General features: G+C 37.7%; 1 protein-coding gene across 1 annotated transcript in view; it reads left to right on the forward strand.

Annotated features, from left to right (window-relative positions):
* Positions 1–17,930, forward strand: part of PHLPP1 (PH domain and leucine rich repeat protein phosphatase 1) — a 207,090-nt gene that overhangs the window by 153,488 nt on the left and 35,672 nt on the right. Inside the window, exons 6-11 of the mRNA XM_014454458.1 lie at positions 982–1,128; positions 1,745–1,975; positions 6,842–7,044; positions 8,765–8,825; positions 11,375–11,470; positions 15,277–15,432. Coding sequence (XP_014309944.1) covers positions 982–1,128; positions 1,745–1,975; positions 6,842–7,044; positions 8,765–8,825; positions 11,375–11,470; positions 15,277–15,432 — 894 coding nt within the window. The remainder of the gene's footprint in view (positions 1–981; positions 1,129–1,744; positions 1,976–6,841; positions 7,045–8,764; positions 8,826–11,374; positions 11,471–15,276; positions 15,433–17,930) is intronic.

Consider the following 17,930-nt stretch of genomic DNA (forward strand, 5'->3'; position numbering starts at 1 on the left):
GTCAAAGGTACATGTCTGGGTTGCGGGCTTGATCCCCAGTAAGGGGCATGCGGGAGGCAGCTGATCAATAATTCTCATCATTGATGTTTCTATCTCTCTCTCTCTCTCTCCCTCTCCCTTTCTCTCTAAAATCAATAAAAATATATTTTAAAAAATAGAACAGGAGAAAGTGCTGGTCTGGGATGAGGATGGTAAGTTTGGTTGTGGACTGGAAGCACAGGAGAGAAGAGATGACAAGTGATGGGTTAGAGAGAGTTGTTCACACAATAGTGAAGTGATTTCCAAGGGAGACAGTGTAGGGAGAGAAAAGAAATGACAAGAGATCTGTAAGGAATACCAAATTGTGGGGTGGGGAAGAGGAGATAAAGAAGAAAAACATTGGAGAAAGGTTTTGGAGAGAGCTAGGAAGAGGCTAGGTGAGTCAAGTGTCATTAAAGTGACAAGACTTTTCCAAGGGTGTCTGGTTAGCAATACCAATGGCTGCATTGAGATTGAGGAATGATAATTGGTGCTTAAATTTGGGACTACAAACTTACTTGGCTTGGAGAGTATAGCTTTTTATTATTTCAGGTTTGGATTTGAGAGAAGTGAAGCAGAAAAGTGTTTGACTTGTGTGGGATAACCCAGAAATCAGAAGATACGTTCTTATCCTCCCTCTCTGTTATCATTCACATGTGTGTGAATTAAGCTGGCTAAAGGAAAGCTAAGAAATATTTTACTCCAGCAGAAGTCACCTCCCCAACTGTAGAGTGATGTTTGTTTTTTTAATATGATGTTTATATTTCAGATAAAACACTGGTCTTTGAGTCTGAAGCTGTGCATTCCAGCTCTGCTGCTTGCTTAACCTCTGAGGACTCCGTTTCCTCCTCAGTTGAATTAGAGTTGGGCTGGATTATCTCTAACGCTGTGCTAAAATTATGTGAAGTTGTGCATCTATGACATTTGTCTTTTATTTCCTTCTGTTTTGTTTTATTGTAATAGGTTCACCAAGTTGAAGAGTCTCAACCTTTCCAATAATCATTTAGGGGACTTCCCATTAGCAGTCTGCAATATTCCAACCCTGACGGAGCTGAATGTGTCCTGCAATGCCCTTCGAGCAGTCCCAGCAGCCGTGGGAGTCATGCACAAGTGCGTACTTGAAACCCCCTGTGGAGTGTCCCTCCGAACCCCTTAGGTCCTACATTAGGACCATAGCACATGATATTAGTTAACTTCTGTTGGTCATATAAGTCTTGGCTCCAATTAGGTTCTTATGTGGAGTTCATTTGTTAGCTTTTATACTTGTTAGTATCTTGTAAAAAATTAAAATATCTCTGTTTAGAAAGGAAGATCCCTATAGATGAGTGTGTCTAAACATGGGAGGAGGGGTTACTTGCTCATTTTCTAGGTTCTGCTGAATTCTAAGACTTAGAAGTTAATTTTTTAAAGTAACAATGAAAGATTGGTATTTGGGCTGATTTCATCTATGGCACTCACACTGCAATTAGCTCACGTTGTTCCCATTTATGCCTATCCAGGATAGGAAAATTAACCATAATATTTGTTTTCAATAAATGTTTAAGATGTTTATCTGATCTTTTCTCTCTGATGTATTATTGCCTCAGGCCCTCCCTTCATATATTTTGCAAAGAAAGTGCATTTTCTTTTCCTAGTAATATGATCTAGACTTATGGGACTTTTATGTTGATAATAAAGATGTAAAATTTACATATTCTCTTTATAATTCTTATGTTTTCTTTAATAGCTTACAGACATTTTTGTTGGATGGAAACTTTCTGCAGAGCCTTCCTGCTGAGTTGGAGAACATGCATCAGCTTAGTTATCTCGGTCTTTCTTTCAACGAATTCACTGACATTCCTGAGGTATTGGAGAAACTGACTGCTGTGGATAAACTCTGTATGTCTGGAAACTGTATGGAGACCCTTAGGCTGCAGGCCTTACGAAAAATGCCTCACATTAAACATGTGGACCTAAGGTAACTATTTTTAAGAAAAGATCCCATTTGAGTGGCCGATTTATATTTGGGGGGTAGGTTATAACCCCTTTGGTAACATTTTCCTGCTAAGGGCTGCAGGCTGGATAGTTATAATTAGAGCCCATTTTTCTATTTCTGTCCAGAAGGAAGAATAATGATTAATGGTAGGACTTGTTCATACCTGATACTTGCTTTTAAAATGTTCTCATTAATGGAATGATCAGATGTTTTGAAGGTCTTGCTTTGTTTTGTAGGTTTGAACCCAGTTTTAATTTGCATGAATAGATAAGGGCATGAATAGATAGGGGCCATTGAACCAGGGAGAGTTATTTATGGGGAAATAAAACCATATCACTAATAGCAAAATGGATATTTTACTCTCTTAGTCCTTCTTCTCTGTGGCTTGAAACAGTTAACATCATTGAGCATACCTCCTTTCTTAAATTTGTTTTTCTTCCATTTTTCCAGCCAGGTGGTTCTGCCTAGTTTACTGGTCTTTATAAAAATGTAGAACTCACAATTTCTTGTTTGGCTAGAACCTCCACTCTCACCCCTTGCAAGAGCAGAGAACCTGCAGTTTTAATCCCAATCACACTAAACTCAACTGGAAACCACTAATACAATCTTTGCTACATCAGAAATGCTCAGTAGTCATCCCTCAGTGCGTAAGGTTCAGTTTCGCTTCTCATGTAGAAAGAACCAGTCCACAAGGAGGAAGCTATTCTAAGTCTCTCTATTTTAAGGAAAAACAAGAGCCTGTCATGGGATTGAATTACTGCAGAAACAACATATGAGGCTTAGACTTGCATACTAACTTGACCAGTTTGACACCTTTTCAACCAAACTAACTCTCCCACTAGCTAGAGGTTGATGACCATATATTCCCCATGTTCAATCTTGGGTGAGATATTTGGTGTCTCTGTGCAACTGTTAGCATTTTTAAATTACAGTTAATAGAACCCAGTTCATAGAGTTCTGGAAGGAATTGAGGTATAAACCTCACTCTCCCAGCAAATGTGATTGTATTATTATTATCACCTCACTGAGGATGCTTTTCTACTCACAAAACCTGCTCAGCTGTCATTCTTGACATCTTTACACCTCTCCATTTGTCAAAGGTGTTTCTTTCCTGGCCTTGCTACCTACTTTCCTTTCTGTTGATGATCCAGGTCCTCACTCAGACCTGTCGAGTTGCGTCAGTATAAAGTAACATCATCTTTTATTCTTCTTTCTTCTGCATTCATGTGGTCTGGCCTAGGAAACCCATTCATTCCTGTCCCACAACTTGTTGCTTGGCTTAACCTGTCCTCTGACTAAAGGAGTAATCAAACCTGTCACACCTGGGAAAGTGATAGCAGTTTTGCAGACCTAGATTTCTTAATTCAGGAAATGCAAATGGGCTAATTTATTGACTTTGAGAATGTGACAAGTGAGGGAACTGAACACTTTGTCTTAACTTTCTTTCTAAATTGTTAACATTACTTGCCTCTGAGTCACTTGGATTTAAAAACCTTCATATTTAGAAAAGACTTTGGTCATTCTGTCAAGGTTGAATGAACGTGAGTAGATAACTGCTTCCCACTAGGCCACTGATCTGAGGAGGGGAAAATCGGGTCCAATTTGCTTATAAGTCTGCCTTAATATTTTAAATTGAAGCTAGTGGAATGATTTAGGAGGAGTTTCACTTAGTTTCTGTAAGCAAAGGGCTAATTTTATTGATTCATTTTTTATTCCTTCAGATGGAAGTGTTACATCAGATTAAAAGTGATCACATTTCTTTTACTCTTATTCTTTTTCTTGTATTGCTGTTCTTTGAGTTTGGTATTTCTTCTATGGCATCATTAATAATTCCTCCATCTTTTCTTCTCTGTTCAAAATGTGGATGTTACCCACACCTCTCTCCTTGATAACTTCTCTGCCTGTAGTCTCATGGCTTTGTCATTCACCTTTCATCTCCTTGTTAATTATTCCCGTCTTTCTCTAACTCTTATTTTTCTTTTTGGAACTAATTCCACTTTAGCTGCCAACTGGATAATTTCACCTTGGTTTCCCCTACTGATACACTTAACCAAATACATGTGAAACAGAGTTCAGTTTCTTTTCTTTATTCAACCACTTCTTTCCCCTGGATTCCTGTTGTTCATAGCAACACCGCTTCATGGGTTATTCAGACCCAGCTTTGACTCTGTTTCTAGTTTACCACCAGGTTCTATCAGTTCTTCTGTCATTCTAGTTTCTCCCTAGTCCTTTCCCTTTCCTTCTCATTGCTATTGTTGTTTCCTAGCTGAGCAAGCACAGTCTTGCTCAGAGCCTTCAATTCTCCAATTTAAAGTATTCAAGCTCTTATATCTAGTTTCTACCTACTAGTCTGTGAATCCCTTGAGGAGGAGGTTCTAGCTCAGAGCTGCTCAAAGTGTGGTCCTCTGACCTGTGCTGGCAATCCAACTATTTGCTACTTTTCCATAGCAAGATATGTATAGAAATTGAGACAACATTTTAGAAACATATAGTGATTCAGCATTGCCACAATATCCAAGTAAGCTCATAAAAGTATATTCATTTCATTGTACAGGGAACAGACTAGTTTCCATGTTGGTGAACTTGCATGGTGAGCTGCTTGTGGTGTGAATTGCATGCTGGTCGTGTACAGAGTGACTACCTATCAGTCTATGTCATAGACTCTATGACATCAGAAGTTTAGAAAATAGGTCTTTCACCATAGTAACTGGGAAGCACTGCTCTTATTGGTTCTTGATCCACCAGAGTTAGCTCTTAGCAGATCAGTGTTAATTGATAAGTATTAATTGACTAGTCCACTTTCAAAGCCATATTCTCACTTGCCTCACATACTCTGCGCTGTTCATGTATGATGTTCACCCCATGCCCTTCTCTTCAGTCCAGAAGCCATCCTGCTGCTTCCTTGGGACCGTTTTCTTCTCTCATTTACATTTTTTCAGTTCTGCCTACCCTTGGGATTCAGATGCGATGCTTCCTCTTCCATTGCATCTTTTTTGATTATTCTCTGAATTTTATACATCATTTATGGCACTTATCACTTACTTGTAGTCCTTATACTTTATATATGAAAGCATATATGATTTTTCCTTACTAAATTTCAGAAGCTGTTGAAATACACCTTGTTTTATTTATTTCTTACGAGCATAAAGCCTTAAGTCATCGTCATCATTATCACCATAGTCTTTCACTGTTTGCAAAGTAATGTTCAATGAGAATTTATGAAATAGATAAAATGACTGTGTTAATTGAGGGGATTGTTGGAAGGAAATTTTAACCATATTTTGACTCTTTAGAAGTTTATTGTAAATAGTTGTATTATTGTGTGAGCCTGAAAACTTTTGATATTCGAATCCTGGTAAGACTTGGCAATTTAAACCAAACAGTGGGAATGTTAACTTCCTTTTTTGTCTCTTCATTAAACCAACCATTTAATTATTTTAGTATTACTACAGTGAAATTGTGGGGGTAGCTGTTTCAAGTGAACATGATAATGCCACATTACAAAGATAATATAAAGTGTAGAATAGGGATATAGATTTCAGTTCTTGCAGTCTTTTATATCCAAAATGAGTTTTGTTTTTTTCTTTTTATTCTGCATGCATATTCTGGAATCTAGCCAGCATTTGGAAATAGTCAAAAGCTGGGATGAGGCCAGTTTTTTAATCTTACAACCTGGAATGAAAAAGAGAAGGAGCCAAAAACATCCTCTCGGGGACATTTGAAGAGGCCATATGCTGTACTTGCGCGTTGACGAATCCTCACTCTGTGCTGTCACTCATCCTGTGTGTCAGTGGCTTTATGCTATTGCTATTAATAATTTAGTCCATCATTTTATTTTCATTTTGAAAGGTCAGAAATTCTATCAGAGAGCGCTGGGCTTTTTCCTAAGCTCCAGCCTTAATATTAATGCTCTTCTAACCCAAGTGCACAGTCTCAGTATTTTGTTCTCATTACAAAGAGCAGTAGAGGGTTCTTGTTTGTAAAGAAGTTGGGCATAGCCCAGCAAGCTGGGAATTGGGATTTTCATCTGTTTTTCTCCCCTTTGAAGCTAAATGTGTCTTTGTTATATCAGTTTCTAGTCCCCATTCCTGTGTACTTACCTTCTTGGCAGCTCATCCCCAGCCACTTCAGCCCATTAGCTATCTGGTTCTCATGGCTGAGATTCTGCCAGCTTTTCCCTGTGCCCTGCTCCATTCTAGACTTGTTGCTCTCCACTGTTGTCCTTCATTTTATAATTTCTCAATGAATCCTAGATGCCAATTTTAGTATTTTCTGCTGTCTGCTCTTTCAAGCAATATTTTAAAGATACAGTTTTGGTAATCAGTTCTTGGTTCTGAGCCTGTCGAAAATCCAGATATTTGCATTCCAGTCTCTGGTGCATATGTGCATCTCATTCATTATTTTTCTTTCCAAGTTCACCCTTTAATTCTTTCATATATTACTGCTCATCTACCTGCTCGCTATAGTCAGTGCAGCTGTAATGTGCTTATTGGGCTGTTCTAGGTTTTGTTTCTTGTATACTTTCAACCAAATTCTTTGGAAATAAATGAATTTCTTTCCTCTTGAAATGAATTAAGGTAAAATCATGCATTTCCTCCAGCCTTAAGGGTCTAAATTGTGTTTCATAATATATTGCCAAGGTTAAGACCTCATGGAATTGCAGCTAAAGATAACCAGAGAATCTGGCCTGTTAAGGAAGGCTAGATGGTGAGATTAAAGAAATCCTGGAGGACTAGAATATAATGCGACTGGAGTCCCTTCTTCTTATCTCACCGTATTAGGGTGTAGCTATTTATTTATAGTGTTGCTGTTAATTATAGTCTCTATTTGTGTCCTTTTCCTCTCAAGACTGAACATAATTAAGAAGTTAATAGCAGATGAAGTGGACTTTCTCCAGCATGTCACTCAGCTTGATCTGCGTGACAATAAGCTTGGTGATCTAGATGCCATGATTTTCAACAACATTGAAGTTTTACACTGTGAAAGGAATCAACTGGTGACGTTAAACATCTGTGGCTATTTCCTCAAAGCACTCTATGCCTCTTCTAATGGTATGTAACATAGACCACATCAAAGTTTCTCAACTGGTTCCAAGAATTTTCTCAGTGCCATCATCTCGGCCTTGCTTTGATATTTCTTTAGTAAAATAAGTGTCAAATTTTGCTAAGATAAAAAATCACAAAAGAAAAACTCTGGTTTGGTACTTAAAGGAATCAAAATTTTATTCCTAATTTGTTTTTGTCATATTGTGATATTTAGATAAGTTGCTCCCACTTTTGATTGGGCACCTCTGCTTGAAAGGAAGTGGGGAGAGGGTGACTATTTCTTGAGCTACCTTGTTAATGACAGTAAATCTGGAACCTTGATTTAATCCTGGAGAGTGAAAGCAAAGGAATCCATTGTGGATTCTCTTCAGGGTCTCAGATTTTGTGCTCCACTGACGAAGTCACCTTAAGAGAAAACCTAAATTATATACCCAAAAGCACACCACAAAGCAAGAGTCTTACTTATTTAACAAGCTCTCTTTTTTAGAATTTGGAAATCATGGCCATTCTGATCAAGAAATGGTCATCGGGGCATATATTTGCTAATGTGAAGACTTTAGTTCCTACCAGCATGAATGAAAACAAGTACTTACTACTACAAGTTAAGCAGAATGTTTAACAAGCACTTGTTTTTGCATAGTGTAGTATATGAGTTCTAAAGGATAAGGAATTTTTAAAAATGAGTTTGCTCATCGCATTGGAGAAATAAGCCAAATCTTAAACAGCTCCAGGCCACTGAAGGGTTATAGGATTTGGATAGTCATAGGCACAAAGTAGGTGTCGAAGAAGAAAGAATCTGAATGTGGTGTGCTTGGCAGATGGGAGAAGACAGGGGGGTCTGAACTCTTTGGAGTGGTAAGAAATAATTATGGGATGCATGGCTTGGAGTCCTGGTGAAGCTTTGAAGACGCATGTGATGAAAGTGACACTATAGGACCGTTAACATGAAAGTAGTGTGCAGAGTGCATTTGTGGGAGAAGAGTGGAACCACCCACTCCTGCTCAGGTTATTGTGGTGGTCTTCACTGAGCTGATAGGAATTGTCAGTCAGGACTACAAATGTTGATTTGAGACTTAGAGGTGGTACCTGAAACCATGGAAGTAAGGTAACTGGAAAAGAGAAGATGTTAAAAGTAGACTTACAAACCCTTTCACGTAGCTGGTGCCAGAATAGAAAATCAGGTGAGAACTGACCCTGTGATTAGAAACTACTGTGTCCCCAAAACAAAGCCTTACCTGGACAGTGGTGACACGTTTCATATAATTTTGAGGAAGGGTTCTCGATCTGAGTATGTCATTTGTGGTCCGCAGGACGTTATTTGTGGTCCTCAGCAGTGCTGTTTCAGTAGAGTGAAAAAGGCAAAAGCCAAGATTCATTTGGTTTTATGGAAGGAACACTGAATGTTAAAAACAACAACACAGTATTCATACAGTTCATCTTCCAGATAAAATTTAGCATGCCTAACAATAGAAGAACCACAGTAAGTGGATGGGATTGAGGTAGAAAAGTAGAACAAGTGATTCATTTTAAACCTTGAGTAAGATCTTGTGATTAAATTAGAAGTTCTCTGTCCTTTCCTGGAGTTTCAAAGTAGAACAGATGGACATATTGTACTTCCTAGCCTAAACAAACAATGGAGAAAAAAGCACAGTAATGATATTCTGCACACAAAGAGGCTCTGTGTCACTTGAATGGTAACGCTTTTGTGTTTCTTTCCCCCTCCTAGAACTTGTTCAGCTTGATGTTTACCCAGTTCCGAATTATCTGTTCTACATGGACGTTTCAAGGTAAGAAGCCAAGGCTTAGAATGCTCTAGAATTGGCTTGAAAATCACTTAGAGAATTCTGTCTGAGCATATGCATACAAACTTTTTATGTTTTCAAGGTAAATAATACAAATTAAATTCAAAAGTTTTTACTTACCCTCTGAAAATGTATATAAATATCTGTCCATTAAAATACTACATTTGTGTATGTAGTTCAAGCCAGAAGAATCAAGGTATTATGTTGGTGGGGATGGCAATTTGCACACCAAAGCTTGGGTTTGGAAGATTAGTGAGTTCGGGTCATGTGGTTAGAAGGTCCAGTAGTTCTTTAATTATATTAACCTCATCTTCATGTCTTTCTCCAAAATGATGTTGATTTTATTAAAAAAATATTGTACTATATTTCTTTGATTTTCTTCCCCTTCCTCTTTGTTACTTTGTACATATATCTCCTTGCTAAGAACCCTTAGAAAGTAGCCACAAAGCTTCCAAAGTAGTATTTCCATGCCGCCTACTCATTTTTCTCAGTTTATTTGTGAATAAGCTCACCATCTCACCTTTTATACTAATGCACTACTCCAGTCCCCAAAAATATTATACAAGACTTTTTCCTGAAAACATAAAGTATGTATTTACACAAATTAAACTTTAATAATCTTAATACACTAAAATTGAAAACTAACTTTTAACATAATTCCAAACAAAATACCCCATACTTTCTGAACAGCCACAGTATTTGGGAGGATATGGTCCTCTCAAAGTGCCACTGTTAACTCATCTCAGTGTGTAAATCGGATATGTTAATGATATGCTCAGTCATAGTTACATAAGAATGTGTTCGAATTTAGCTATTGTGAGAATTATTACTATTACAATTTTCTTAGAAACTTATAAAATTCTTTATGAGTAGTAGTGCTTCATGCATTTCCTACTAAATTCATGTCAATAGTTTTAAAGTACTTGAAATTCAGTATTACCTGGTTAAGTTATTCTTTTTTTTTCCTATTAGCTTTGGTTGTTATCTTCATCTTTTAAATAAGAACAGCACTGTAGTGGAGTTTGCAAGAAAAGATTTATTTTGAAAAGTTTTATTTAAGAGCATTGACCATGGAGTGAATCTACTTTCCCTTTATTTATAGTATGTAATTAGCAACTGGTTCCCATTGAAGCCCCTAAGTGAGACAGAATTGGAAACTCTTACATCATGCTTGTTCCTGAAGTCTCCCACTTAAATACTATTCCCCTTCTTTGTAACTCTCCTGTCCAGAATCTTCACTGTAGTGTGCTCTCCCTCATTCACCTTCCAAACCACGGGACTTTGTGTTAGAAAACCTCTGATTCCCCTCAAATAGCCCTGAGTATTTCAGTCTCCTCCCTTTGTGTGAGTATTTATGTTATCTGAAGGAAGTGAGCCATCGTCCAAAATGGTGTTTATTAGGTCCTTAGAGCTCCTCAAGTTCATAGTTCCACACTTGCAGGAGTTTTATTGCTATGATGAGGTTGCTTATACTGAGAGGCACTTCCACTCTACTGTCTTACTAAGATGTGGTTAATTACTACAAAATAAAATCATTAATATATCAGTCTTTAGGGCTCCAAAGCCAGAACCTGATGTGCCTGTATAGACACTAAGCAGAAAATAGCGCATGTTTTTTTGTATTTTAATTGAAAAGTTGATATAATAGCAAAAATAAAGAACATGATTTTTAAGCCTCACATAATGCCATCACCCCAATATCACAACTATTTTCACTTTTGCTCTAATATAATCCTTGTCCCAGGCATTTTATTTTTCTGGAATTGTGGGTCTGTTTTTAAATAATAATAGTCTTAACATCCATACCATTTTAGATTCCTTGTGCCTGGTCATTTTGCATTTTTTTTAAGTGAAAGGTTAACTAACCACCTATAATTAAGGAGACATTCAAATATAATAAATTTGTGTAAGAACAGGTCAATTCATTTAATAATTAAAGTCATGATTAATTTAGTTCACTTGTTTCTGGTAGTTATAATTACCACCTGATGCCTAAGTAAATGTTTTCAGATAATTCTGAGCGTTAAGGGCCAGGGCACTTGCACTGCTGCCATCTTTCCATTTCTCTATGGTTGTGCTTTCATGATGCCTAATGGAGTTGAGAACTATTTCAGTGTTAAGGGTGAAATGTAAATTGGAAAATAAAACTTTTATGCCATTTGACTGTTCAACTTAACTAGAAGTGTATGCTTGTTCGTTTCCAATCTAAGACCTCCTCTTTCTAAACTTGAGTGGGTTTATAGACTTTTTAGAAAAGCAATTCTGGGAGCCAAAGTAAAAAAAAAAAAAAAAAAAAAAAAAAAAAAGAGAGACTTTAAAAATGATGTAACTATGTCCTTTCCTACTTGTTTTTTTTCCTTATCACAATTTTGCTTCTAGATTAAGATGAATACTCATATCCTTTGGATTTATACTCGCTCTACTTTGGTATTTCATTTGAAGTTTTATTTAGTCTATGTAATTATTTTGAGTTTCAAACTATATTTTAGGCCACATTCCGATCAAAGAAAACTATTGTATATTCTTATATTTAGGAACTGCTTGGAAAATGTGCCTGAGTGGGTATGTGAAAGCCGAAAGCTAGAAGTTTTAGATATTGGCCATAATCAAATATGTGAACTTCCTGCACGGTAAGTATGACAGATTGAGTTAGAGAATCTCAAATTAGATAAGCAGTTGTAAAAATTTCTGATTCAGTGTTTAACTTGTTCCTAGGAACCCCTAAAAGAGTTTTTTTTTGTATGTGTGTATTTTTTCCTTTTTATAAAGTTTATTGGGGTGACCTGGTTAACAAAATTATACAGATTTCAGGTGCACAATACCACTGTATTGTGTGTTCACCACCCCAAGTGAAGTCTCCTCCCATCACCATTTATCTCCCCTATATCTTCCTGCACCTTCCTCTAAAAGAGCTTTTTAAACCTTATTTTTTTAAACCTAATATTTAGTATCTTTACCGCATGTGGTGTCTTCAAGTTATAAACTTCCCTCGAGAAGAGTGAAGTGAGGCTTTGACTCTCCGTCAGACTTTTCAAAGTCATGCAGTGGGTGGTTCCTGGTAGAGATTTTTAAATAAGCTGCAATTTTCAGAGACGCGGCAAACAGTACGATTAGTGACTCTTTCATCTTCACTCTTTCAGAATCCTCCCCTTCGGTCCATTAACTTGACATGTCTACCTTACTCACAAACAATGTTTGGTTTTCCTTGAACATAACTTAGGGGGAGAAAAGATTATTAGATTATTAAACCTAAAAAGAGCAAACTAGATTCTTTTTTATTTCATAATTTTCACTTTAATGCCAAGATTTCAAAAACAGCCATGTGATGATGTCTAATATCCATAGACATAGACATCTTCAAGTTAACTAATTGTGGTACAAAGTATTTTGGGGCTGTTAGTGACTAGCCATGCAATCAGTAATCTGTCCTCGTGCTGGCCTGTGGACTTTCTGTGATGATTGAAGTGGTCTAATCTGTGCTATCCAGTGTACTATGCACTAACCATATGTGACTGTTGAGCACTTGAAATGTGGCTACAGTGACTGAGGAACTGAATTTTAAATTTTATTTCATTTTAATTAATTTAAATTTAAATAGCCATTTGTGACTAGTGGCTGCTACAGCTCAGATCTAGCTATTTGCACCATTCTCAGTCAATCACTGAACAAAGGAAGTCAGTTGTTTCTAACTATGTATAGTCAAAAAATATCAATGAAAATACTGTAAAAATATGTCACTATTTTGGATTTAAGTTTACTTTAGGTGCATGATCTTTAAAGGTATGTGATTGGTATTCCTATAGTCTTATAAAGAACAAAGATGATGACATATACATGCTTGGTAAGCTTAATAAAGGCATTAAGAGTTCAGCTGTTTAATATGTAGTCACTACCATTAGCCACGGGTCAGGTGAGCAATTGAAATGTGACTATTCCTAATTGAGAAGTGCTGAATTAGAAAATATACACATATATCAATAATGTTGTATATTAATTACATGTTAAAATAATATTTTGGATATGTTGAGTCAAATAAAAAGTACTATAAGAATTAATTTACCTAAATCTTTTCATCTTTAAGTTTAAATTATGTATGTGGCTTGCCTTATGTTTTTGTTGGATAACACTGTGTTAGAATATAGTTCTCATAAAGAAAATCATGGTTTACATTTTCAATCCCCGGAAAACTCAGTTCATTTTACTTTTTCATCCATACATAATACCCATAAAGTCAATCCATTTGAAAATGCTTTCTGCCTTAGAGTTTTATGTTGACTGAGCACTTAGGTGACTCAGTGCAACTCATCACCATTATCAGCAGAAGGTTTGGTGATGTGCCCTGTGGACAGCATTGTGTATGTGAGTGTGTGCGCGGGGTAGGGGGTGCTTTTAGAAGACAAATAGCAAAGATGAAAACAGGCTACTACTAAATAGGGGGAAAATAATTTGTTAAAAAATCTTTTCTAATCTTCTTTTCTATTTTTTCTGTTTTGTTCCCCCCCATTCCAACCACCCCAATCCAGCAGATATAGCATATTGGAGTCTGAGGCCTTTGTTTCACTGTCGGCTACAACAAAGATATTATATACATAAAACAACAATTAAATAAATTCCAGATAACAGATATTTTATCAAATTATCCCCCAGAGTTTCCTTTGATTTGTTCTACATTAGTACAGGCCTTTTGGGGGAATGAAACAAATGTTTATTCAAAGCAAATCCCAAATGCTCTATTGTCAGGGAATTTAAACAGTGTTTGTTTTTGTGTGTTTCTGTTTTTAACCCGTGGGACAAACACAGTATGTATTGTTTTCTCATTTATTGTGACGTTTAGTTGCAAACTTTGGATTAGCCCATCATTGATCTAACATTTTAGACAAGATAGTGATTCATTAGAAGTTGACTTACTATTCAAGCCCTGTTTATCTAAGTGTATGAAGGGTTTGACAGAACAGAAATTAATATTTAGAAGTGGAAATGTACTAAAAAGAAAAGGAGGTATTTTAGTGTTTAGTATCCAAAAGAATTGAACTAAATCCAGTAATTAGCATTTAATACTCATTTTAGTTATCAAATCTACTTTTTTATTTGGAAAAATCAGGATAAAGATTTTTGTCACCAAATTATCCATCTATTTAAGGATAAAGTGTGTGTGTGTGTGTGTGTGTGTGTGTGTAAATAATAAACAACCCAATTCTAAATTCCACCGCAAGGCAGTAAAATTGGTGAAGCAGATCCTGAATTATTGGGTTGAGTGACCATGACAGAGACCCTGTGTTAACTGTGACTGACAGTCCTAGATAATCTGTCTTGTCACATTGATATCTAAACCTGCCAAGTGAGGCATGTTAGATGTCATTAATGTTGACCTGTGTTGTCACAGCATTGAAACAGTTTCTGGTATCTTTGTGAGCGAAGAATCTGGTTTTAATATTTAAAGTGAATAAAGTTATGGCTGTAACATAGAGTGGTTTTAGCAGCAGATGTCAGTGAGTGAGGTCACAATGGTGGGAAATGGTCTGTGGGTTAGGAAGCCTCATTCTTTGACAGCAGTGTAAATGAATTCTCTCTCTGAAGTGATCCTGATGCATATCATAGCCTTACTTACCCACAGATTTCTGTATTGGAACCCATGGTTTGTTTTATTCTCTACAACCGTTGATGTCTGGCATAGAGTGTACTTTTTAGATTAAGTATTCATCATTTATTGCAGTTTTGATAATCCACAGAAGAAACACACAACCAAGTTTCCAAAGTGCTCTTTAGGGCACAGCAGAAAATAGTGGATTAAGGGCATTCTGTTTTCTTTAGGAGGGAGTGTCTACTGTGGTCTAGGGTTAAACCAAAGAGAAAACAAAAATATACACACTTAGGGAAGTGAGGAAAGGGAGAAATAATTATGATTGTGAAATGCAACTGAGGAAAAATGTAACATTTTCCCAGTTGGCATTTGTAAAAGATTAATTGGATAGACGGATCCTTTATTGAATGTTGATCCTATAGGTAAAATTGTTTGACTGCATTTATTTACTATCTGTTGTGGGTAAAACAGTCCGAGTTCCGTGTGTATAAGACACAAGCCCTACCTTGAGAATCCTGCACCTTTTAAAGCTTGCCTTATGAACCTAGGAAGATTAGACTGCTCTCTTCCGAATCTTGTATGAAACGTGTCTTTCTCTTTCACTAAGTAGAGCTTCTTTGTTAAAATCCCTTTTCATAGTTTTTGCCACCCTCTTTTTTTGAAAGTATGGAAAATAAAGAAATATTAACAGCTCCAAGTTTGAGCTTCTGTTAAAGTAAATTTGCAGTTGCTCTGAGTGAATTTGTTTTTTGGAGAGATAATTTTAAGTATTCTCCCACTCCTGTTCACTTTTTCGTATTTATCCCACGTTAGCTCTAAGTAAGTTTCCTTCTGTCTTTGTCCCTTGTTGCACAGCTTATTCTGTAACAGCAGTCTCCGGAAGCTGCTGGCGGGACACAACCAGCTGACGAGTCTACCTGAACGGCTAGAAAGAACCTCAGTGGAGGTCTTAGATGTGCAGCACAACCAGCTCCTGGAGCTGCCACCCAACCTGCTGATGAAGGCCGACAGGTAACACGGCGTGATTGTTTCGGTTATTCTCTGAGTTGTAAAATGCCCCCTCCTTAGCATTCTTGTCTCATGATCTGAGACCATTTTCGGGGGGTGGGGGAGTGTATAACTCCTAAGCATACTGCTGAATGAATTTTTACATATATTCTAAATGCCCTGTCACCACCACCCCGGTCAGGATGGAGAACATTTCTGGTACTCCTTCCCCTTTTCTTCCCCTTTCTCACTTTTAAAAGCATTTATTCTCTGCACTTAATAAGTTATAATGATTTTTGCTGGAATAATTATAGAGAAATAATGGAATTGTGAGAAAATGGGATTTTTATATGGTAATTGACCAGTGGTATATCATTCCTCTGACAAAAAGAGCAGTGTTTCAAGATCATTTAGCGAATTGTTCCTGCTTTTGCATTTATATCAAAGTACAATGTGCAGGTAGCTCTAGACAGGAGCTTTTTGTTGTTATGAATACTGTAGGATTTGATGTCTTCCCTGTGCAGAAATCTAAATTACGTTCTCACCTTGTATTTTCTTAACTTTAACTTAGGCAAACTTTGGGTGCAGCTTAATAATGAAAATACACCTGTTTTGGGGGGGGACTACACTCAATCTGTAGAAGCAAGTAGGTAATGGATTCAAGTTTTAGGTTTCTTTGAGTGAGAGAATATCATTTCTGAATCTGGCTAAGTCTGCTAAGTTCATGGCTAATAGAGTAGGAACACAGCACTGAAACTCTCCAATAAATATTAATCGTCCCTTATTTATTTATGCGGATTTGTTTGGAAAAGGACAATGCTATGTATTTTTTATTCTATAGAAGCAGTCAGTAAGCAGTCTTGAGTGCCAGGGCGGGTCTGAAAACACGACCTTGAGGGCTCTTAGTGTAGTCAAGGAGACCGTTTTCATGTTTGATGTGTTTAAACAAGGCATTGAGTGGAGCAACACTAATTTACATTGTTCTACAGGTGATTTTGACTCCCCAGGTCTTAGAACCATTGTGTGAACTGACTTGTGACCCTGTGCAGGTCACTCTGAGTCTCGGTTTTCCCACGTTGCCTATGTCATAGTTCCCAAATGGAATCTATAAGTTGGCAAAGGGAGGGTTGTGTGAACTGGAATAGTCCTAGTAATGCAACATGGAAAATCCAGGACCTGAATTGGCCACTGGAAGAGGACTATTGCTGTCATGGGAAGCAGAAGAGCTGAGCTGCAGTGTAAGCTAAAGGTATTTAGGCAGACATCCCCATAGTCTGGATAGTCAGGCCTATCCAGAGCCAGCTGTGTTTTGGAAATAAGTGCTAATGTGTGGGAACTAGCTGGCCTCTGTTGGTATTGGGAAGAGGGCTGGCTGTGCTAAGTGCCTCTCTAGTACAGAAGGTTCTGGAGTAAGGGGTCTGGAATTAGAGAAAGCAAGCATCCTCCTGCTTTTCTTTTATGAGAATAAAGCAAATGACTTCCCCACCCACCTCCCTAACCCCCCCCCCCCCAAAAAAAAAAGGCTGAAATAGGAACTTTTTCAAGGAGACATTGTGGTGCATTTATTTTCCAACCAATATAATAGCCTCATCTCCATCCCAGTGTAGCAATTGATCTTATCAGTCAGGACTCAGAAAAGTTAAAGAGGTTGCTTCTCTTAACAGGCAGGTAGGGTATGAAGAGGGTGGGATAAACTGATTAGCTCTTTTTAAAAAAAAACATTTTATAATGATTCTTACCAAACTGTTCATGGCTTCTTAAAGGGTTAATACTTCTTTTACTTATCCCCTTTTCAAAACCTAAGTAACTGAGATTTTATTTACCTAAATATCTATCCTATCTAATAATAGAGAAACATGGTAATTAGCCGTACCTCCGCTACCCTTCCCATTGGCTAATCAGGGCAATATGCAAATTAACTGCCAACCAAGATGGCGGCCGGCAGCCAGGCAGCTTGAAGCGAACAGTCGGCTTGCTTGCTCCAGTGACAGAGGAAGCCAGCGTTCCTCACCTGCCGCTGCCGGCCTCTGAGCTTGCAGTTTAGGAAACATTGTTACAAATATAGAAGCTAAACAAAACCCCAGAAACCTGCTTTCAGCCAGCCGGGCTTCAGCCAGCAGGACCACAACATTGTTTTAATTATAGAACAAATGCAGATCCCTGCTTTCAGCCAGCCAGGATCTCAGAGCTGGAGTGAGCAGGACCTCAACAGTGTTACAATTATAGAACCCAAACAAACCAGATACCTGCTTTCAGCAGCCGAGGCCTCAGAGCTGGAGCCAAGCCTCAGAGCTAAAGCTGGCCCAGAATAAAAAAAAAAAAGAAAAAAAGGACAGGTTGGGAGCTTCAGTCACCCGCCAGCCTGAAAACGGCCCTCAGCCCCTCACCCAGACTGGCCAGGCACCCCAGTGGGGACCCCCGCCCTGATCCAGGACACCCTTCAGGGCAAACCAGCGGCCCCCACCCGTGCACCAGGCCTCTATCCTATATAGTAAAAGGGTAATATGCCTCCCAGCACCGGA

Source organism: Myotis lucifugus, unplaced genomic scaffold, assembly GCF_000147115.1.
Source record: "Myotis lucifugus unplaced genomic scaffold, Myoluc2.0 scaffold_36, whole genome shotgun sequence".
Classification (NCBI taxonomy): domain Eukaryota; kingdom Metazoa; phylum Chordata; class Mammalia; order Chiroptera; family Vespertilionidae; genus Myotis; species Myotis lucifugus.